The 23,572-nt window shown below is 39.3% G+C and overlaps 1 protein-coding gene across 5 annotated transcripts in view; it reads right to left on the minus strand.

The window, feature by feature from the left end:
• The window catches only part of ABCA8 (ATP binding cassette subfamily A member 8), a 77,100-nt gene that overhangs the window by 41,149 nt on the left and 12,379 nt on the right, over window positions 1-23,572 (minus strand). For 3 of the 5 annotated variants that reach the window (XR_006196498.1, XM_042915815.1, XM_042915813.1), the window contains exons 2-15: window positions 22,773-22,874; window positions 21,399-21,603; window positions 17,937-18,101; window positions 14,164-14,270; window positions 13,035-13,261; window positions 10,830-10,971; window positions 10,339-10,524; window positions 9,180-9,327; window positions 6,084-6,252; window positions 3,920-3,978; window positions 2,827-2,937; window positions 1,602-1,777; window positions 1,037-1,156; window positions 653-791 (exon numbers count right to left, since the gene is read on the minus strand). Coding sequence is in view for 4 of the 5 variants with exons in the window: in XM_042915815.1 (XP_042771749.1) it covers window positions 653-791; window positions 1,037-1,156; window positions 1,602-1,777; window positions 2,827-2,937; window positions 3,920-3,978; window positions 6,084-6,252; window positions 9,180-9,327; window positions 10,339-10,524; window positions 10,830-10,971; window positions 13,035-13,261; window positions 14,164-14,270; window positions 17,937-18,101; window positions 21,399-21,603; window positions 22,773-22,868 (2,050 nt within the window). In the remaining variant the exon portion in view is untranslated. Of the gene's footprint in view, window positions 1-652; window positions 792-1,036; window positions 1,157-1,601; window positions 1,778-2,826; window positions 2,938-3,919; window positions 3,979-6,083; window positions 6,253-9,179; window positions 9,328-10,338; window positions 10,525-10,829; window positions 10,972-13,034; window positions 13,262-14,163; window positions 14,271-17,936; window positions 18,102-21,398; window positions 21,604-22,772; window positions 23,273-23,572 lie in introns of those variants that run through there. The other 2 variants (XM_042915814.1, XM_042915816.1) reach the window with 2 other exon arrangements.

The raw sequence follows: 23,572 nt of genomic DNA on the forward strand, positions 1-23,572 counted from the left end.
AGAGCATGGGAGTGACAGCAAGAGAGGGAGAGAATCCCAAGCAGGTTCCACGCTGTTAGAGCAGAGCCTGAAGCAGGGTTTGACCTCATGAACCGTGAGATCATGACCTGCGCTGAAATCAAGAGTCGGACGCTTAACGGACTGAGCCACCCAGGCACCCCTGCATTTTCAAATACAGCGCTTCATAAAAACTCATTGAAACAGGCACACTTTAATCTTACTTGTAGACTTTAGCCTATTGTTTTGCCATCTAACCACTCCGGGAGGTTATGTGAATACGTCTTCTAATATAGACTGTTGTGGCACTATCTATTTTAATGGACCAAACCATTATTCGAATATGTCAAGTCAGTGTACCTTAACTTTGAGTAAAAGGATTAATGTATTAGAATACAGACTCTCTCTTCACAATAATTGAGTTTCCTGGCAGATTATGCCCTTGTAACATCAAACGATAGAAAATTCTAGGAGACACACAGACAAGGTTGGGAGTGAGACTCGTCGGGCCCAGTTCATATCATTACCAGCTGTTCGGACTGCTAGGTACAACTAGATGACCAGATTATAAAATACAGCTGCTCAGGATACAAATCCATATTTCCCAAGTCTCATAAAGACCTCATGATGACACTCAAAGGAAATCGGCAGTTACCAGCCAGGATGTCAGCCTCATCCATGAACTGGGTACTAAAGAGGACCACACGGTCTGCTTTCCACTCCTTCAGGAGGTTCCACACAAGGTGCCTTGAAAAGGGATCCAGTCCCGCAGTTGGTTCGTCCAATAGGAAAACCTACCGAGGAGGGATGTATATAAAGTGTGTTTCCAGTAAAGCACAGTTCTTCCAGAAAACACGCAGAAACCACATTACTTACATATTTAAAAGGATACGGTAGTTAAGATTTTGTTCTTATATTTCATGTTCTATCATCAATCCCTTGGCACAGATGTCCTTTGCAAATAAAAGATTTGGACCACTACCAAAGTTTCATTTTTGAAATTTTGAATTCATCTCCAAATTTAGTCTGACTTACTTACCTGAGGATCTCCTAAAATGGCAATCGCAAAGCTGAGTTTTCTTTTCTGTCCGCCACTTAAGTTTTGAGCAAGGACGTTCTGGATGTTTTTCATCTCCAACTCCAGCAAAACTCTTTGTATCTAACCGAATAAGAAGCTTTATGTCACAAATCAAGATTTTGTTTCTTTTCTTGTTAAATTTGAAAACGCAAGGCTGTAAAGTGTAATGGCTCAAAGCATGGAACCTGAGGCAGGCTGCCTGGATTTGAATACAACTCCACTTTAACTAGCTGCATAATCTTGATCCTGAACCTCAGTTTCCACATGTATAAAATGGGGATGGTAACAGTACTTATTTCTTAGAGTGGTTGTGAGGAATCGGCCAATTATTCTCTTTGAAGTTAAGGATACTGCTTGGCACACTGTAAGTTACACATAAATGTTAGATGTTATCTAAGTTCGATTTCGTCGAACACTTATACGTGATTTGCGCCAATATGATTTAATGAAAGCATAAAGAACTCAGTACAAATAGAGTTCACAATCTCTTTTTGACCCATACATTAATTCTAACATGTTTCTGTACCTCTTTGTCCAGTTCATGCGGCCGAATTCCTTTTATTTTAGCAAACAGCCTGAGATTTTCTTTCACGGTGAGGAAATCAAAGTGCACGTTGGATTGCGGACAAATCCCAGTGAGCTTGCTGATATTATCGAGGTCAGCCATTTCTGAAAGCTTATTATTATAAATGGTGACTGAACCTATAATAAAGGTTAAGAGTTAATATCAGAGGAATGCTTGAATTGAGATCTTTCTAGACAGACTCTTAATTACAGAGAACAAACTGATGGTTACCAGAGGGGAGGTGGGGGGGAATGGGTGAAACAGGTGATGGGGATTCAGGGGTGCAGCTGCCGTGAGGAGTACTGGGTGTTGTATGAAGTGTCGAATCACTATATTGTATACCTGAAACTCACTTTACACTGTATGTGAACTAACTGGAAATGAAACAAAAACTTAAGAAAAGAAAGATTTATCTAGATGAAAAATCACTATATATTTATCAATTACATTTTAGATACACGATTTTCTCTCCAAGGTTTATATAACGTAGGCATTATGAACTTCTGTTTTGGTCGTGTGGTATACTGGAAGAAAACAGAAAGTCCCATCTGCAGCTTTATCATCAAGATGTTATCTATTTTTTCACCCTTCACATTTAGGCTTGGCGATATAATAAACGATCTTAAGAAACGTGATCCAGGCAGAGGCTGTGAATTTGCCTCCACCCTGGGATGTATTTGCCCTCTCTTGGCTTCTGGGCTCATGGACCCCCGGCTGAAGAATCCTGACCAGACTCCTGGAAGATGAAAGTCCGTGTAAACAGAGAAGAGAAGCATTCTTAACTGAAGCCCCACATACGTGAGTGAGGCTATGCCAAAACATCCGGCACCAGACAACTCAGTCCAGGCGGAAACACGAGCCAGTCAACCCACCGAATCGTGAGAAATGATAAAACATCTTTATATTAAGCCATTCATTTTGAGGATGCTTGTTATGCAGCAAAAGCTAACAGGTACAAGTTCGAATGCCAAAGGGTAACTTACGATCAAGAAACTGATTCTCACGAAAGACTCAAATTTCATATATGTATCAATCCAGTATCGCATACCTCTGTAGACTAACACTATGAACTAACTTCCATTTGTCCACAGTTATTTGTGTTTGTGATTAACAATCAGAAGGACTTCATAGTAAGAGCTGATATCTATATATATACGTCGACCTGACTTTGGGAAAAACCTCTTACCTTTGGTGGGAACTGATAGCCCACTAAGAATGTTTAACAGTGTTGATTTCCCGGCTCCACTGTGACCAAGTATTGCAGTGATCTGGCCTTCATATATGTCTAATACCAGACCTAGATAGAAAAAAGAAAGGGAAAAAGAATGGGAGAAAGGAAGGAAGGGAAAAATTAGGGCGACAGGAAGGAAAATAAAATTACAAACAAAACTATATTATGGAACTAATGGACTGCCTTTTTATTTCCTTGAATGGCCATGTTTTCTAAATATGAATGCTCTGGGTTGTTACATTCAAAATAAAAATAATAAAAGACGCATTTGGAAGTTTATAGGTCTACCCTGTTCTGAAATTTTGAAATTACTTGGTTTCACAGCAGGAAACATGTCTCATACTCCTAGGTTTATTGACATTGCCTGGCATAAAGTAGGTGGATGTGAATATTTATGGACTAAACAACAGGTTAATCATTCAGTCGATCACTATGTGACTAATGTTCCTCTGAGATACATTGCTTTTTTGTTTGCACAGCAGAAGAATATATAATCCCTGCAACAGCTTTGGAATTACATTAGAAACGTTTGGATTTGTAGGAAAAAAACCCCCCAGGATTTCCTTAGAGTACCTCAGTATTACACAATACATCTTTCAAGTACATATATTCTAACGTATCATCAATCTTTTTTCTAACTTTTATGCAAAGTAATGTGTTAGAAGGGAAATTTTATCGTGTGGCTCAAATGACTCATTACATTTTTTTTTTTTTTTACATTTTATTTATTTTTGAGACAGAGAGAGAGACAGCACAAGCAGGGGAGGGGCAGAGAGAGAGGGAGACACAGAATCCGAAGCAGGCTCCAGGCTCTGAGCTGTCAGCACAGAGCCCGATGCAGGGCTCGAACCCATGAACCATGAGATCGTGACCTGAGCCGAAGTCAGTTGCTTAACCGACTGAGCCACCCCGGGCACCCCTCAAATGACTCATTTCAAATCTGAAATGCCACCAGTGATTGCCCACCACCACCACCACAACCAACAAAACTGAATTAAAAGGAGGAAATCAGTATCAACATTATAACGAAGCCTTCTTCTTTTCTTACCCTTCAAAGCCTCTATTTTACCCGACTTTCCTTTATATTCTTTGGTAACATTTCTGATTCTGGAAAAACAAAAAAGAAAAGAAAAGATATTTCAAGGTGTGACAATTTTCTTCAGTTTGTCATTCTTGGTTTGGTTGCCGGGACTGGATGAATCTTATCTTCAGGGTACAGGAAGGTATGAGATTTCACCCTCATAAAGTCATGCTTGTGTGAGAGAGAATCGGCTAGAATACTGCTTCCCAGTCCTGGCTGCACATGAGCCTCACCTGAGCAGTTTTATACATTTACCTATGCTTGGATCCCATTACCAGTCCTTCTGATTTCAAAGATCAGGGTATGGCCTGACATTAGTACTGAAAACAGGGATCATCTCCAAACTGCAAAGCCAAGGAAGCTAGACTGACAGGTAACATGGGCATCTGATACTGAAAGGTTCATTATGCAATACTGGCACAGGTTATAGGTATCTTTGGTTATCTGAGGTCAAGGTCTCCAGGAGTAGGTTAAGAGGCACAAGGGTGGAGGAAGGAAGACAGGCAAAGATTCTAACAGTGATGGCATGGGCTTTACAGTCTTATACAGAATTTAGTAGCTGTTGCCTTAGTCAACGTACTTGTTCCAGGTAAGTTTCAGCTTTTGCAACCTCAAACTTTTGAGTGTTTTAGGGTTGTGGTGGAGGCTGAGTAACATAGTTCATCTTGCATGCATTGTGCTTGGTTCATGGTAAACGGTCAATAAAGCATAAAATGATATCGGTTAGATTATGTTGATTATGATAATAGGAAGGAATAGAATCAACATATTCTGGGTGCTATTACAGATCTGGAACGCTAGGCACTTTATCTGTTTTATTCTAGTGGGTAGTAAATATATAATCCATCAACTCAATGAAATTTATGTTTCTTATTGTATCATCTACGAGTCTTCAAGTGACTCGGGTTCCATTCATATTGAATTGTTTGATTAGCTTCTTCATGTCTATTTTCACCCCATTTACTATCACTCCACAGCACTTGTAGTTGGGTGAGATGCCAAAGAGATAGAAGAAATACAAAAAGAAATTGAATAAAGATTAAACAAATAGAAAACAGATTAAATTAAGCAGATTAAATAAAGCCATTGCTCTGCTCCCTCCCAGCCGCTCTGCTGGAAGTTCAACCCAGCTTAAACCATAGGACAGACGTAAGGATAGAAGATAAAAATGGAACAGGCTGAAATAAAAACTGGAACAGGTTCTAGAAGCTCTGTAGGCTGAGGTCATCTGAGACCATTCACGAAGGACTAACAGGTGGGGGGTCACTGACGGACGAGTAAGATATGAACAGTCAGGGATCTGGAGGACTTTCTTCCTATTTTCTTATTTGGAAAGAAAAGTTGCTAGCACCAAGCAAAACACACATTGGGAATGAAGACGTGTAGGATGCTCTAAGGCACATCTTCCTCAATTCTCCTTGGGTCTATCTCCAGATCCTTTCTCCCTACCTCTCCCCTACTCTTCCATTCTCTTTGAAAAGGCCATACGTAGAAGAGGAAAGAAGTTTAAACAAGAAAAAAGAACAGAGAAAAACATAAGGAGTATAAAAAATGAGGTAGGGCAAAGTGTGAATAAATGAGACCGGGCAAAGAAATGAGAGAGGCTACAGATGGAGGGGAGAAACAACAGATAAAAGATGGAGAACACAGGCAGGGTTTTCGTTGAATTATCTTTGTTGGTGCAATCTAAATTCGAATTTATTAATTTTTTAAGTTTATTTACTTATTTTTTGAGAGAGAGAGAGAGAGCGTGCATGCACACTAGCATGAGTATAGGGGGGGCAGAGAGAGAGGGAGCGAGAGAATCCCAAGCAGGTTCCACGCTCAGCACGGAGCCCAACGCGAGGCTTGAACTGAGGGACCGTGAGATCATGACCTGGGCCGAAATCAAGAGTCGGAAGCTTAACCAACTGAGCCACCCAGGCGCCCCCTAAGTTAGTATTTGATGTAAAAGCCAACGATATAAGATAAAAAGGGTTAAAGGAATTTTTCTTTAAACGTGAACTGGGAAATGACGAAGGTAGCGTGGAGGTTAGGTCGGAGCCGTCTAGAGGGCACAAAAGAGAACTGTGCTTGCTTCAGGTGCTGTTAGTGTCTTCGTCTTGGCCCTGTTCATTTGCATCCTTGTTACCTGATGGCTTCTTTGCCATGGAATTCTGGAGACACTGGCTCGAAAGAGTCATTAGATGAAGGATCAGAATGTATTTCATCTTCAAGGGCCACACAATCAGCTTTTGGTTGCCGTGACCAGAAGGAAGACTTCAGGAAAAACAAGGGGGGATATTGATGTCCATATTTATCTACATGGCCAGGAGACAATTAAATATTGGGTCAGTCATCAGTTTAAGGGAAAGAGTCACCCTAATAAAGCAGAGCAATAGGACCCCTTTGCCCATAAACCTGAACGTGTCATCAACACAGGTAATGAACATATTTTCCTTGACATGTGTAGTTTCGTCAGGAGAAGAAAATCACAAAGATGTCTCTATTATGATAATTGTTCCCATCAGAGAAAATGAAACTGGGATTTGAAAAAGTCCAGGAGGAATTTAAGTAAATGTGAGGACTTTTCTTAATCCCCAGAAAGCCAGATATTAGAATACAAATGCGAGATATGCTAAGCATCCTGAATGTTATGTTAAGAGTCCGGGTATCGTGCCCCCCATGCCCCCCACAAAGGGAGAAGAGATTCGGAAGCCACTACTGGATACAAATATTCCAAGAGAAAACAGAACAGGATTATAGGAATTAACGAAAATAAGGGACACACTGTAAGAAAGGGCGAGAAAAGGGGCAAAACAATTTATTGAAATTTAACAGAGTGGAATTTTTCAAAAAGCTACTTTGGGTTTATCCTCTATTTCATCCCCAGATAATAACTTTCCTCTGAAGCAAATTTACTATTCACGAACCTCTTTCTGGAAATTAATCCACAGTGTATTTGCATTTAATTATCACCTCTGTTTCCCTACGTGTTAGGAGACATTATGAAATACAAAAATTGTATTTCCCTAATATTCTGCAAGTGACCTCCAGTGTAATGATGATGGGCTTTCAAATTATGTGTACTTTTCATGCGTTGTCATTCATTCGTTCCTTCAATATTGACCAAACAAACACTCTCTATTCACCTGCCATCTGATATATAATTAATCGTACCTCTTTCCTTTGATTAGGAAATCTAACCAACGAAAACACTTAGCTGTATTGGGTTCGTTCTCCCACCAGATTTACTATTACAGAATTCTGTCATTTTAGCCAGTTAGTTTTCCTTTCTCTCATTCATATTTCTTATCTTTAAAAGAATTTTGAACAAAGTCACCATTTGGATTCAGGCTTACATTCAGGCTTAATGAATGATGATGCAAATAATTCTAACCATATAACAAATGTTTTAGCCAAAATTGTAGATCCTGGCATCTACTATTCTGGACTCTTCTAAAGGGCAGAGCCAGTTATTGTTATTAAGGGATTATCTAAGAGCAACAACATGATCAATTCACTGCCTCAAGATGTTTCTCTGCACCTTTGCCCTCATTCTTTCCCCTTTGTCCCTTTGTACAAGTGATTAATCCTGGACTTTTTAAGAGAGAGACAGCGCATGCGGGGGAGGGGCAGAGAGAGGGAGAGAGAGAATCCCAAGCAGGCCCCTCACTGTTAGTGCAGAGCCCGACCCGGGGCTCGAACCCATGAAACCACGAGATCATGACCTGAGCCCAAATTAAGAGTTGGACGCTTCACTTACTGAGCCTCCCAGGCAACCCCCTTGACTTTTTAAAAACCTATTCGATGTGTTGATTTCATTAGTAACTTTCATAATTTTTGCAGCTTTATTGAAGTATGATTGACAAATAAAAATTGTATACATATACAATGTGATGTTTTGATATATGCATACATTGTGAGGTATTACCACCATCGAGCTAATTAACATATCATCACGTCACATGGTTATCAATTTTTCTGCGTGCGTGTGTGTGTGTGTGTGTGTGTGTCCTGAAAATACTTGAGACCTATTATCTTAGCAAATTCCAAGCATACAATACATTATTATTAACTACAGTCACCACACTGTATGTTAGGTGTCCAGAACTTAGTCATGTTATACCTGAGAGTTTGTACCCCGTGACTATCATCTCCCATTCCTCCTACTCCCCCCGCCCTCGGTAACCATCATTCCATTCTCTGGCACCATTCCTTTGACTTCTTTAGATGTCACGTATAAGTTAGATCATGCAGTGTTTGTCTTTCTGTGTCTGGTTTCTTTCACTGAGCATAATGTCCTCCATAAGTTTCATCCACGTTGCTGCAAATGGCAGAATTTCCTTCTTTCCTAAAGACTAAATAAGATTCCCTGTATCTCACATTTTCTTTATCCATTCCCCTGCTGATGGATACTTAGGTTGTTTCCATATCTTGGTTACTGTGAATAATGGCCGAAATGTATGCAGGAGTGCAGAGAGTGATTTTCTTTCCTTTGGATATGTAACCACAAGTGGGAATGCTGGATTATGTGGGGTGAAGAAAGCCTTGGCATTCGGTTTTGAACAGCAGATGCACAGGTGCAGACACAAACCCCGCCTGTGACTGACTATAAAAGGAGGGAGAAGAAAATGAGCTAGCATTTCGACCCCAACTATTTATGAGTCCCTTGTGTGCGTCAGATACTGGGGTGGGTGCTTTGCTGCCTCTGTGAATAACACAGATCATTGCTTTTATGAACTCATATTCTTTTAACTTGCAAGGTGATAAAAATAAAAATTTACGACCTACTGACTTCCCTATTGTGACACCCTGGGCAGATTTTTAAAAATATAGATGCCCTGGTCCCACCACTGGTGAACTGAATCAGAATCTCTCAGAGTTGAATTGTGCTTGGTATTTTTTAAGTTCTCAAGGTCTTTTTACATACAGCCAGGGCTAAGAACTGCTGAGCTAAGTGAGTATCACGCCAGACGCATTTAGGAAATAGCCTTCTAAGCAAGTCTTTAAAAAGAAACAAACTATAAGCTTAAACCATAGTGGAGTTCAAAGATCAGTGATCCTATAAACAAAATTTAAGCTGTAGTTCTGACCAGTCAAGTAGCAAGAAATAACTAATTGGGCCATTGGCAATGACCTTGTTTATTTCCTTCCTGTTGATGCCCCAAATAGTTTTTCAAATATAAATAACACGTGTGTTAGGAGATTTGTTTTAGGAAACAATGTTCGTTGTGTCACTACTCACTTGGCAAAATTTTCTCAAAATAAATCGTCAGTGCCATATAGAGGAAAAGATCAAAAGCCAACATGAAATTTGTTGCTATGATCGGATTTGAATAGTCTGATGGATCAGGAAATGCATTAGAATTCAAGTCATTCTCCAAACGTAAGAGCTGAAAATTAAAAAAGAAATTAATTTAAGGAACTTAGGTTGATGATAAATTTTGAACAGTTCAGTTTGGCAGAAATATAAAATAGCTACTTTTTGCCCTATCCTGGGAGTACAAAGTTGAATGAAACCGCATATGTTAAAATTCTCAAATCTTTGGAAGGCACAGGCGTGTGACCGAGTATAACGAAATTTAGTAATTACTGCGATTCAACTATGTACCAAGTGAAAATGGAGCATTAGGAGGAGGAAGGGAAGTATGGGAAAAAATGACATTTGAGCTTAACCTTAGATAAATTTTTACCAAATAGGACAAAGGTATGGTCCTGCTCGAAAATTACTACATGAGTTCATGCTCTTGGGGAAAAAAAAAAGGAAACCCACACAAAAAAATTGGTGTGTTTAAGGAGAACCAGTGGAAAAAGTGGGCTTGTCTATAATGTTCAAGTTAATGGGTCTTCTATAATTAATAATCCTTTCCTTAAGAATTATGTATGTAATGATCAACATTGCCATTTAATTGGAGGGACAGCAAAGTGAGTTCACGGTGAGAATCAGATAAAGACAAAGGACATTTGATGAGCAGAAACGTAATTCACTGGTCAATTCATGTATTTTCAAGAGGTTTTTAACTTTTAATTTTCTTTTACATGGTGCTTTGGACCATCAATCACTAAGCTATTCGATTACTAAGTCAAAGTACAAACTGGAATAATGATTTAGACTTAGATTTGCAGCATCAGATACATATTTAATTAATAGTCAAAGGAAATGCTTTAGATTGTCTCTAATGAATTATATATTGATCTTCCATTTTCTCACTCACCAAATGGCTTATTTTGCTGAGCTCAGTGTATCCAAAGCTTTACAAGTTCACCTTTGCAATTTCCAAGTGTTGTGCACTGGGGCTTTAAATCTTACAATGCTCATCATAGAGACGACGATAGACAACTGAATTCCAGAGGGGAAAGATGCTTAGGAAATGCCATCAATAAACAATTAGACTGTTTCTCACCTGGGCCATTCCAAGCGTGAAGGCAAAGGGGCTCAGAAAACTTAAAATCCACTCCAAGGATGTAGGAAGGTGCCTGTACAATGCCGTAAATCCCAAACTCCCCCAAAAGACGGTAAGAAGGAACACGACCAGACCAGTGAGGAAAGATTTCTTTACCAAGACGCTCACGAGAAAAGCCAAAGCTATCTAAAATGAGAGAAGATCCATTTGCTTGATATTTCTCTAAGGATTATCATTAGCAAAAACAAAATAAGGGATTTAACACACAAAATTAGAGTTACATCTTTTTTGTCTATAACACAAAACTATTCTCTACAAATTGCACTATAAGCTGGCATTACAAAACACTATAAATCACATATATAGATGTTCTCAGGCAAATAGCCGACAGTGATGAAAAGGGATAGGGAGAATAATTAACCTAATTGGAAACCAACACTTGATCCTTAGGGTCAGAGTTGAATGGAAAGCAATTTAATTCACCAACTCACCAGAGACAGTCCATAGAGGAAAAAAAGGATAAAGATCGCCACGAAGCCAGTCAGAATGACAAACTGGACAGATTTTATAACAAGTGCCAAGAAAAGCGCCATAATGAAGATGAAGACGGCATAGAGTAAACCCCAGGAGAGCCTAATGTGGAAACAAGATTTTATTTTAGTATTTCCTGTTTCATTGAAAGGAGGACCTGGGATCGATCCTAACATTATTCATCGATTCACTCATCCTTTCGGTAGATATTTATTGAGTTTTAGGATATGTAAATACAAGGAAAATGTTTTGGGGAGAATTCTCTAGGAATCAGGAATATTCGTCTTCCTAAAATTAATTTGGTAAATACACACCCATAAATACATGCACACACACGTAGCATTGTGGAGAAAAGGAGAAAATAGTCTTCCAGTCTGACTGATTTTGGTTCAAACATTTTTCTCTGCTGTACTCATACTCTGTGACCTCGGGCAAACTTTGTAACCCCTCATTGTTTTGTTATTGCTCTGGACAATAGGAATAATATTACAGTATTAGATCAATGAAGTCATGTCTATGCGGGACCCTGTCCTAGTACAGAGTAACCCCTCCATGCATCTCCGATCTTTTTTTTTTTTTTTTTTTTTTTTTTTTTTTTTAGTTTTAGTTTATTTATTTACTTTGAGAAAGAGAGGGAGAGAGACAGAATCCCAAGCAAGCTCGGCGCTGTCAGCACAGAACCCAACACGGGGCTTGAACTCATGAACTGTGAGATCATGACCTGACCCGAAATCAGGAGCTGGATGCTTAACTGACTGAGCCACCCAGGCGCCCTGAATCTCAGATCTTTTCTCCTCTCTGGGGCCTGTCTAGGGGTGAGGGGCTTTATGAATTTCCTCAGAGTTAAAAAAAAATTCCTCCTTACGTGTAGTGCTGTCACTTTCTCTCTTTGCGGAAGCTTTCTTCTTTCTCTGGATGCATACACCAAAAAGTCTACATACTAGGTCTCTAACTCCATCCATTTACTGTTAAGATAGGATAGTTCACTTTCCTTTCTTCAATTCTTTTCTCATGTGGATTAATATTCTTTGAAGGATATAATGAAATAATAAAAGACAAAGATAGCAGCAAAACCAACAAAATAATAGCCCACACATAGGGCAATTACTCCATGCTGGACCGTGTTTTACAAACTTGGCAAATATCAAATCACGTTATGCCCACCACAGCTCTATGCAGAAACACCATTATTTCCTTCATTTTATACACAAAGAACTTACTGAACAGAGATGTTAAATAACTATGTTTCAAGTCCAGGCATCGGGCTCTAGAGTCATCAGATTTCACCGCTTGGCCACGCTTCCCTCCAATATTAACTCAAGAAAGAGTTCAATAGGGGTGCCTGGGTGGCTCGGTTAAGCATCAGACTCTTGGTTTCGGCTCAGGTCATGATCTCACGGTATGGAGTTCAAGCCCGGCATCAGGCTCTCTCTCTCTCTCTCTCTCTCTCCTCCTCCCTTGCTCGCATGCTCTCTTTCTCTCAAAATAAACAAACTTATTTAAAAAAAGAGTTCAATATTAATCTATAGGATTTTCTTCCAGATTCCAAATTTGTCGCCCTTCCCATATTCCGCCTGGCCTCCTAGTGTCTCTGTTATTTTACCTTCTCCTCGTGATGAACATCACGTCTATGCTTTTTCAGTCATGCTCAGGTTCTCTCTCAACACAGGGCTTTGTCCATCCTTGGAATTACCCAGCTTCCAAGATTTTAAATTCAAACTACACAGCCCCTATTCACCATCTCATACAGCTGACTTGTTCCCTCAAATATATCGATCATGCTAGATCTTTAGTCTCAAGAGAGCTCCTAATCCTTGACTTCTTTTTTCCCCTTTCAGTACCATCCTGGCTTGAATTCCACTGCCGCCCGGCTTAGATACCCAAATCTACCATTATCTACCTCGAGTCTCTTACCAGTAGACTCAACGGCCATCCCTCACTATTTCTACGTCACGGCCACCTCACAAACCCAACCCTGATGTTTCTTCTTCAGTCCAAAAAGCCTAGTAATCCACAGCCTTATCCTGACAAGCGTTACATCAAGGAGAATTTACCCCATTCATAGGGAAGAGCTGGAAAATCATTAAGTGTGAATACTGATGCTTTGAAGAAGCCCCCTTTCCCCGAATCCCGACATTTACTCATTTGTGCTACCCTTTACTCACCAGAAGGCCGAATCTCGAAGACCCATCATCCTCATCAAGCCCTTCATCTTCTTCCTCTCCCTTGTAACGTTAATAGATGCATAATAAATGAAGGAGGAAAAGGAAATGATGCAGAAGAAAATGAAGAAATCAGTGGCAACACCTCCTTGATAAACAAAAGGATGTATCTTCATATTTTTTCCAGTGACAGACATCAGTTCCCCCATTACTGAATGATTTGTTGTGGTCTGAGGAAATACGTCAGTAAACAAAATCTGTATTTTAATGGATAGCATGATCGTTTCCTTTTCAATCGTCTGTTTTCCTCTGAATACGTAACCGGTCGGTCTGGCTGTGACGCTAGCCTAACTTTTTACTCCCTTCTTCCACCACTGGCCCACTTGGGGCCTTGATTCCGGGCATTCTGAGGTTCGCACAGTTCTCCAAATTTACTGTGTGTTTTATCACCTCCCCGCCTAACACTGCCCTACAATGTGCTTGAAGTGCCTTTATGACCTTACGTACTTGGCAAATCTTACCTTAAGCTTCAGTTTTAATGTTACTTCGATTAGGAATTCTTCCATGGCATTCTAGGCTGAGAAGTTTTGCTTGTTTACTTACAGGGACTTTCTTTATATCTCCTTCTCCCATTCTACTAAGATTCTTATTAAATGCCTGGCTTCCTGACAAGGTTGAGTCCTTGGGAGAGAAAATTTCTCTTCCATGTATGTCTATTGCCCCCATGGCATATCAACTTAAATAAACTTCGATCTAAAGAAACCAGTGATCAGAGCACCTGGGTGGCTCAGTCAGTTGAGCATCAGGCTCTTGATTTCGGCTCAGGTCATGAGCTCACAGCTTGCGGGTTCGAGTCCCTCATTGGGCTCCATGCTGTTAGTGTGGGCTTCTCTCCTGGGTTTCTCGGGATTCTCTCAGTCTCACTGTCTCTCTGCCCCTCCCCCCGCTTGCACACACATACTCTGTCTCAAAAATAAATAAATAAAACTTAGGAAAAAAAAAAGAAAACGAAACCGGTGATTAAGCGAAAGAATAAGGCTACCCATTTCTGTATTCTTCCATGAAATTTTTGAGGCTTCTCATACCGTTAATCTGCATGGAACGTTAGTTAGCTGGGAACATTCGTACTCACTTCTATAATAGCAGCATTGATAGCGGCTTGAAGAGCCAGAAAACCTTTTTCCCAGTATTGTGAAACTTGGCAGCTAACCTCTTCAGTACCCATTTCAAAACAATGACCTTTAAGGAAAAAAGATGATGGATGGTTTCAGCTCTGATCGCGGGAGACAGTGCACTTTACAATGGCTACAGATTCCAAATGTTATTTTGACTCAAAGCCTAAGAAAATATAAATGGGGGGGGGGCGCCTGGGTGGCTCAGTCGGTTAAGTGTCTGACTTCGGCTCAGGTCACGATCTCGTGGTTTGTGAGTTCAAGCCCTGCATCAGCTCTGTACTGACATCTCAGAGCCTTGAGCCTGTTTCAGATTCTGTGTCTCCCTCTGTCTCTCTGCCCCTCCCCTGCGCTCTCTCTTTCTCTCTCTCCCTCTCTCTCAAAACTAAACATTAAAAAATTAAAAAAAAAAAAAAGAATCTTGTTGAGCTCTTCTCTTCACGATTTTGTATTGTCAAAACAAAATCTTTTTGGGTTTCCAAAGATTAGTAGGTCTCATACGGATTGAAAACTAAAGCTTTGCCTAACATTAAATACACCACAGGCAGTAATGAGCAACTGGGCGTTTGGAGGGCATGACCTACTATGTTTAAATCATGTCAGTCGGAACATCTTTTGAAGAAAAAACTCTTACCAAAAAAAAAAAAAAGAAAAAGAAAAAGAAAAAGAAAAAAAAGCCTATCAGTCCATTGAGTATGAAACTGCATTAAAGAGACACTATTTATGGGGCACCTGTGTGGCTTAGTCACTTAAGCGTCCGACTTCGGCTTGGGTCATGATCTCACAGTTTGTCAGTTTGAACCCTGCATTGGGTTCTGCGCTGAGAGCTTAGAGCCTAGAGCCTGGAGCCTACTTTGGATTTTGTGTCTTTCTCTGTCAAAACTAAATAAACATTTAAAAAAAGAGACATTATTTAATATGAAAAATTAAAATTGAATATTGGAATTATGTGTAAGTTTCATTAAAATTTTAACCGTTTAAAAATCATTTCAAAATAGCTCAGGCCCAGAAAAGCTCAGGGTACATATGTACCCATGGCCAAATTTTAAAAATAAATAAATCATTACAAATACAATTGCAAACCCCAGTATATTGCCTAGGATCTCATTGCTTTTCCTAGCACCAAGTTTCTAATTGGCTCACTGCTTTCCTGAACTTTGTGTTCACGTATGCCTTTAAGCTTTTACAATGTATTTCAAAACTATACATGCAATTTAAAACTTTTGGGGCATCTGGGTGGCACAGTCGGTTAAATGTCTGACTTCTGCTCAGGTCATGATCTCATGACCCGTGAGTTCAAGCCCTGCATTGGGCTCTATGCTGGCAGCCAGAGCCTGGAGCCTGCTTCCGATTCTGGGTCTCGCCCCCTCTCTCTCTGCCCCTTCCCTACTAGCAATCTGTCTCTCTCTCTCTCAAAAAAAAATATTAAAATTTTAAAAAATTATTTATATCTTGCATCTCATTACAGCGATCGTTCTGTATTTTGTTTCATTTATTCTATATTATGATTTTGAAATTTATGGCCTTATTTTTTCTTCTTATGATTGTGTAGAACCACATTGAAAGAAAATAATTCAATGTATTTATCCATTCTCTTATTGATAATTTGGTTAGGTTTTTTTTTTTCTTTTTACTATTGCGAAGAAAAAACAAGGTTACTGCTTTGAAAGTCCTTATATACGTCTTCTCATAATATGTGTGTATCAGTCAGGATAGTCTACAATATGCCTAGTAACAAACAACCCTCAGATCTCAATGTCTTTTCACAGCAAAAGTTTACTTCTCAGACTATAGATTCAGCACAGATCTTTGGAAGGAGGGGTGCAAGGTCCTCTGTTTCACATCTAAGGGTCCCAAGGTGACAGGGTTTCTATCTAGCTTGCAGAAGTATGTGAGGAAAGGTTGTAGAGAACTCACATCTGCTTTTCAATGCCTTGAGTCTAGGTATCTAATTATAGCTAAAAACAATTATTCTATGCCCTCAGGAAGGAGAGGAGAATAGGCTGCAAATCTTCAATAGGCATGAGATTTTCCCTAATAAAATTCCTATGATGCTGGGTTACAGGTTACACACATCTTCAAAGTAAAAATAAAATTTCTCAATTTTTGTGGAATTCAAATACTTTATAACAATTGGATTTTCTTTGTTACAGATCCTTGTCAATACTTTGTATTGTTCTATTTACTGTTCTTTGCCAATCTGGTTGAACGTGGTTTCAAAATGCATTTGCCTGAATGCTAATGGAGGCAAACATCTGTCCATGTGTTTATTCTGGATCTGTGTTTCTCCTTCTACAAAGTTCCTATTTATATCGTTCACTTCTTTCCTATTTCTACGTTTTTTCCCCCTTATCTATCCAAAGAAAATCTTTCTATATTCTGGTTATTGACCTTTTGTTAGTTTTGTTTTTAAAAAAAAATTTTTTTAACGTTTTATTTATTATTGAGAGACAGACACAGAGTGTGAGCAGGGGAGGGGCAGAGAGAGAGGGAGACACAGAATCTGAAGCAGGCTCTAGGCTCCGAGCTGTCAGCACAGAGCCCGACGCAGGGCTCGAACTCAAAAACCACAAGATCATGACCTGAGCCGAAGTCAGATGCTTAACCGACGGAGCCACCCAGGCGCCCCATTGTTAGTTTTATTTGTATAAACATTTCATCACAAGTTTTGCCTTTACTTTTCACTCTCTCTCTGAGGTCTTTTGGTGAAGGTAATTCTTTAATTTTTCTCTAGTTGGATTTAGCCGTCTTTTCTTTTGTAGTTGATGCATTTTTTGCTTTAAGAATTCTATTTTATCCAACAGTTATAAATATACTCTCCTATATTGACTTCTAGACAGTTTATAGTAATTTGTTTTCCATTGAGTTCCGTACTTGGAACTGGCTGTTAAGTATAAGATAATTTCATTTTCTTCTTTATGGAGAGAGAATTTTCCCAGCACTGATCACAATGTCTTCTCAGTCATATGTTAGTTTTCATGTTTAGGTGAGAGTTTTCCAGGTTTCCTTCTGTTTCATTGGTCTTTTACTACGGCAATAGCATACTGTGTTAATTACTTATAATTTCACTCTTTTTAAAGACCATCTTGGCTTTTTTTCTTGTCCACTTCTTCGCTGAGTATATAGTCTCCTCAAGTTCCACATTAATATAGAAATTTTCATCTCATTTAAACCCCAGATCTTCTCACTTGTCCTCATGCAGCTAAAACCTAAATCTCTTCGTTACTGAGACTGGCAAAATCATACAGCATTAATAATAATCAATCGGTTTGGATTTGGTGACTTCTTCATTTTGGGCCCTCAGGAATAAACTTACTCAGACACTTGAAGAGAAGTTTATTCTATTTTATCCATAAACAAATATACTTTCCTTTAAAATTAATATATTACAACTGCATATTGCATATAATAGATATGTATACATATACATGCATGTGTATACATACACATGTATCTGTGTAAATATATGTATATTATATATGTACATATAATACATGTGTATAATACATGTATAAATATATGTACATATGTATAACCATATATAATAACCATCTAATACAGTATGTTGATAAACCCCAAAACCACTATACATTTTTAAAATGTGTTGATTATCCTACTGACATCACATCACAGGCAAGGGTTTTTACATTTGTTGTGCTAACATATGTTCCCATGTACAGCCTATAACATAATTGTAATAGAGAGCAGTGGAACTGGGTAGCTAGCTAGTTACCTGTATGGTCCCTGTGTTCCTTGATCGTTGGGATTCTGTATCCCAGTGAGAATTTCAAATGATACGAGAATGTATTAGAAAAGCTGACTTGTATTATTTCTGCAAGATAATGTGTCCTTAATTCTTGAATATCTTCTTCACTGGACAGTCCCAAGACTTCTCTACCTGCCATTACAAGAAAGGAATATATTTATTAGTAAATTACAAGAGATCAACTTTAGGAGGCCATGTTAAATTGCTTATTAGAGCTTTCACTGGAAATAAAATAAAATCAAATATCACTGTTGAGTAAGTCAGGAGGAGTAAAATTTGGGAACAGACATTGCTAACGTTCATCTAGACACATTCGGAAGGACTCCATGAAAATTAGTTATTTTATTTTCATTTGTAGTTCTTGAACCAATTTCAATCACATATAATATTACTCCATTCCAATTAAACTATTCACATAAGAATTAGCTTTGCAATAAATCTCCAATGGTAGTAAGCACATGCAGATATCTTTTTTTTAAATCACAGTTAGTCTCTGGCTTAGTCTCTGGTTTACAGCAGGTAGAAATGATTATAAAAATTCTTTTTCCTTTAATAATCCTGACAGTATGCTAAATAGACTAAAAACAAGAGTGAGAAATTTAAAAAATATGTCGACTATGTTGACATCACTAAAATAATCTCTCTTTTCTGCAGATAGTGTATTCAACGCCATACAGATGTCTCATTAAGACTGAAAAGATGAGAAGGAATACAAAGCAAGTCCTGGGTTGGATGGGAGTGTTGAAGATGAAGGCAAAAAAGAAGGCAGCATGTATTTTGATAAAATTACTTTTTTTTTCCTGGAATCTATTCCTTAAATCCTTGTGATCCTGAGCAAGTCACATAACCTTTATTACTCAATCTCACTGTTTGTAAAATAAACATAATAATATCTATTTTTAGTAGTACAGAATATTACTAGAGTATAAAAAGTAAAATACATAATAATATGATAGAATCATATCCTATTACTACAGAATAAAGTCTCTATAAAAATCTAGCACATGATAGCATTTAATGAATATTTACAATTTTAGTTACATTATTTATGACACAAAGATAACAACGCGTTCATTGTAAAGATAAACTTGATGTAAAGACCCTGTGCGCAGTAGTCATTTAATGAATATGTATTAACTGTTGCAGGGGACTTGGAACTAGGGTGTTGCTGAGAGGCACATTTTCATAGCGTTGTGACTTCCTAGGAGGACATCTGTGAACCAAGGCAAACGTGTGTTGGGATAGACAAGGAGACTACACCTTAGGTGGAGAGCGATCAGGCTACGATCTTGAATCAGAAGTGGGGTCAGTGTTTGCGGGTAAGATGCACAGTGTAAACATTCCAATTTGGAAGGAAGTAAGGCGGAGGTGGTTGGGGAGGCGTGATGGGAAAACAAGTTTGGCTGTAAACCATCCACCTGTCCTGGAAGTGTGCAGCGAAGCATGGACAGGAAGGAAAAGCCCAACATAATTTGGGAACTGTGACCACAGAACCTCCAAATATAGATTACAGACAGGTGGACTTCTAGATACTCAATACAGTTAAGGAGTCAGAATCCAAGCACAAAATTAATGGTTACATAAGCTGTACTAGCATCATGGACATAAGGTGACAAAGAGAAGAGACATTTTATGGATTTCCAGGGACGGGGCAGAAAAAGATCCAAAAGTTCTCCTCACAGTAATACTCGTGGTGGAGAGTTATGGTGTCCAAAATTAACATGAAGCACCTTCCAAGGCACATTTTTATGTTCTTTTTAAAAATTGAGATATAATTCATAGAACATAAAATTCATCCTTTAAACTGTACAACTTCATGATTTCTAGCATATTCACAAAGTTGTGCAAGCTCTAATCCATTTTTAAATTATAACTCAACTCACAATTATAGGGCAATCACCATAGATTCCCCTTGGAGGTATGCATTTATATTTGCAAAGAATTGTTTTTAGTTGCCTGACATTCAGTCCCCCTTCTAGTAAACACTCCAAAATTCATCTGGGATACTGCCACTCTCCCACTCACATACCACGTGGTTTGGATGTGGTTTGCAAAGTGACGAAGGAACTCAGCCAACGGGCAATGACAATAGTATATTCTTCTATCCAATGAGATTAGTTCTTGGTGGACCGAGACCAACATTAATCCACAGTAGACCATTTTTCCAACGGGTCTAATCTCTGAAATTATTTTGAACTGTTCTGTACGCTTTTCACAGGGGTTGTTTGTGGTAGGGCTTAAATCTGGAGATTCTACAGACTAAGTCAGCTTCTGTTTGGGGGGAGCCAACCTGAGAATGAGGCCAGCACACAATACTATAGACCTAAGAAGTGGAGACGTATTTCTTCCTTTGTTGTTGACACATCTCTATCCATACTCTTTTCCTTTAAGCGTCTAGCACCCCCTTTTTTTTGAGACAAGCTGAATTGGGATTCTCTCATTCTCAACTGAAATAGTCATGAAAACCATAGCATTGTTTATCGTATCTTGACTATGGTGATAATGTGGCTCAGAGAAGTTGATGACTTGCAAAACGCAATGCAAACCCAGTCATAGAAACACTTTTAGTCAAGCGTTCTTTGACTCTAAGACTAGTTCTCTTGCCTCTGCACCAGGCTGCTTCTCCTCTGATTTAAAAAAATTAGTTTTCAGCGAAGTGATCCTGACTGTAATAATACTCTTATTTTTCTTTTTTCCTTTTTTAATATACGAAATTTATCGCCAAATTGGTTTCCATACAACACCCAGTGCTCATCCCAAAAGATGCCCTCTTCAATACCCATCACCTACCCTCCCCTCCCTCCCACCCCCCATCAACCCTCAGTTTGTTCTCAGTTTTTAAGAGTCTCTTATGCTTTGACTCTCTCCCACTCTAACCTCTTTTTTTTTTTCCCTTCCCCTCCCCCATGGGTTTCTGTTAAGTTTCTCAGGATCCACATATTTACTCTTATTTTTCATTGATAAGTATCTTAACACAGAAGCGTGGAAATCTGAAACACACAATGAATACTCACTCCTCCATAGAATCCTCAAATATAGTAAAGCTGTTTTTTGGTAGTAAAACGGTGGAGAAAGAATTCCTATAATCAAACTCAAGGAGAGACTAGCTGTTTTTGTCACTCATCACAAGCAAACGCTGGAGGGAGAGCCTCATTTTAGTAATAATGCTTCCACAGCAATGTCAACGATTTCCTTAACACTCCTGCTTTTCAAAGTCTGCCAAACTCTATATTCCATGCTTCCCCAAATCCTATGCGAGATCAAGAGTTCTCTCTTGAGAGACTGTGCACTCCAATTTCACATAATCTAGAAAATCTGACAAGTAATGTGGTTTATCCACTGAAATGCAAATTAAATGCATGCATCTAAAGTCACTTGAACCAAATATTGCCATCAGAAATATTTCTCTTTGGCTGCCAGAAAACTCACCTTTCATGAAGGAGGCCAAGGCTACTTTGTCCATGATCTGCTGGGTTACGTTGGTGACTGGTGTGAATGCAATAGCAAATGTAGTATCATTGAATGAATCTACCGGTCCCAGGTCCATGGCGGGCAGTGAAGAAAAATCATGAGCTTCATGATAAATAGGATATTCATACAAAAAAAGCAGTAGGAGCAATGAGCTTAGCCATTCCTACACAATCCGAGACAAAGAATAAAGAAAATTATGAGTTTGAATCAGTTATCCACAATCATTTGGGCATACAGTTTGTCTCATTCATCTTTCTGATCTCAATGTATGCCACATTAGGAACTGTTTAAAATATGTACCTTACAAATGTCAGCAGTCTGACTAATTCCAATGAGTTATTCGTAGGAATTCAAATGTATTGATCCACAGCACCAGTCTAAAGCATGCACTGATCATGGACGTATGAGAGACAACAGTGGCAACCTATCATAAATTATTACCACTGGGCAGGAACTACTCACGCTGTGTCTGATTCTGCTCAAAGCCTAGCGTTACATGAGACAGTTCGAGGACACCTCTTCCTTAGCAATAATACATTGGCTACAAGACAAGAGTCTGGTATTGGAAACTCCATATGATTCAGGCAACCGGAGAAGCTGTAACTACCTGATTTTAAAAAGACCCTGGAGTTTAACCAGGATTTTTGTTGTATGGTAGAATTATAGGGGCTAACACTAATTTTGTTCTTGGCACTAATGGCATTTCCAAGTTTTCCACTTGTTTGAAGAGAATAATGTATTTTTAAAAAGAGAAAGAGATTCAAAACCAAAAATACCCGCCAGCTACTTCCGGGGGTTGATTTACCGTGCCTTCAGAATCTCAGCATCTGGACCTGATGACTCATGAGTAGGAACACTAGCAAAAATGTGACCATTGACTTAAAAATTTTTTTTAATGTTTTTTTTTTTTTTTAAGAGAGACAGCATGAGTGGGGGAAGGGCAGAGAAAGAGGGAGACACAGAATCCGAAGCAGGCTCCAGGCTCCGAGCTGTCTGCACAGAGCCTGACGCGGGGCTCGAACCCACAGACCGCGAGATCATGACCTGAGCCGAAGTCGGACGCTCAACCGACTGAGCCACCCAGGCGCCCCGTGACCATTGACTTTTAAAACATTTATTGGATTTTGTATTGTTGGCCAGCTTCAGTCCTTTAAGACCTCAATTTAGGGTCTATGTCAAGTGAAATGTCTGCAGACAGATTGCAGTTTGAGGAACAGCTTCTTCTGCAACAGAAAGGTTGTTGTGTTTTGTTTTTGGAAGGGGAGATAAAGTATAGCTATTTCCCAAAGAAATATACATTTTCGTCCTGTAAATGCAAAGGGACAGGCATACCATTAAGGGCTCTCTCTTCATTCTCCATTTTTTAAGAAGGTTCTTGCATAATAATGCGCATGTTTGTTGACACACACTTATCTCCCTCTTAATCATTTTGCCCTGTTTAATAAGAAAGACAAGACGATCACGTAAATGCAATGGCCTTAATGAGAAGAAATCTCCCCACAAACAAACAATCAAAACAGAACAGGCTGATCGTTGCAGTGCTAGACATAAGCACTAGAAATTGAGAGTTCCGAAGTTAGCTTTTCATAACCCGCTGCCCTGGCTTTCTTTTCCTCCCACGTCCAGACTCTTTACTCCCTCATTTGTTCATCATGCATTGTGTCGATCATCATTTTCTCGCCTCTCAGCTCAAAAGTCATCCTTTGCAGCCCGCTCTGTGAAAGCAGATCTGGGCCCCAGACATATTTTCCTTTGCCAGCCGCCATGATGTAAAACTGTCAGGAGAAAGGACTGAAGAGGCATTTCGGGAAGAAGAGACTCTTCTTTTTGGTGTCAGAGGGGTTCATTTTCCTCCCCCCCCACTGCTCAGAGGAAATGATTTCCTCCAGCACAAAGCATCTGGATGGTACAGGTTTCACTGGGGGTTTCCAACAGCTCTTGACCACACAGCGGTAATGCATCTGGGAGCCTGAGACAGCTGGAGCCTTTCCCCCAGACTTTTGTTTCCTTCTGCTCTCCACTGCAAAGACAGAGCACTCCAGTCCTTGTGCCCATAGCTTGACACTCAGGCTTCCCTGTCATCCCGTGGGCTGCAACAACATCCATCCAAACACACCTTATTTGGCACAACA

The sequence above is a fragment of the Panthera leo genome, chromosome E1 (assembly GCF_018350215.1).
Source record: "Panthera leo isolate Ple1 chromosome E1, P.leo_Ple1_pat1.1, whole genome shotgun sequence".
In the NCBI taxonomy this organism is placed as follows: Eukaryota; Metazoa; Chordata; class Mammalia; order Carnivora; family Felidae; genus Panthera; species Panthera leo.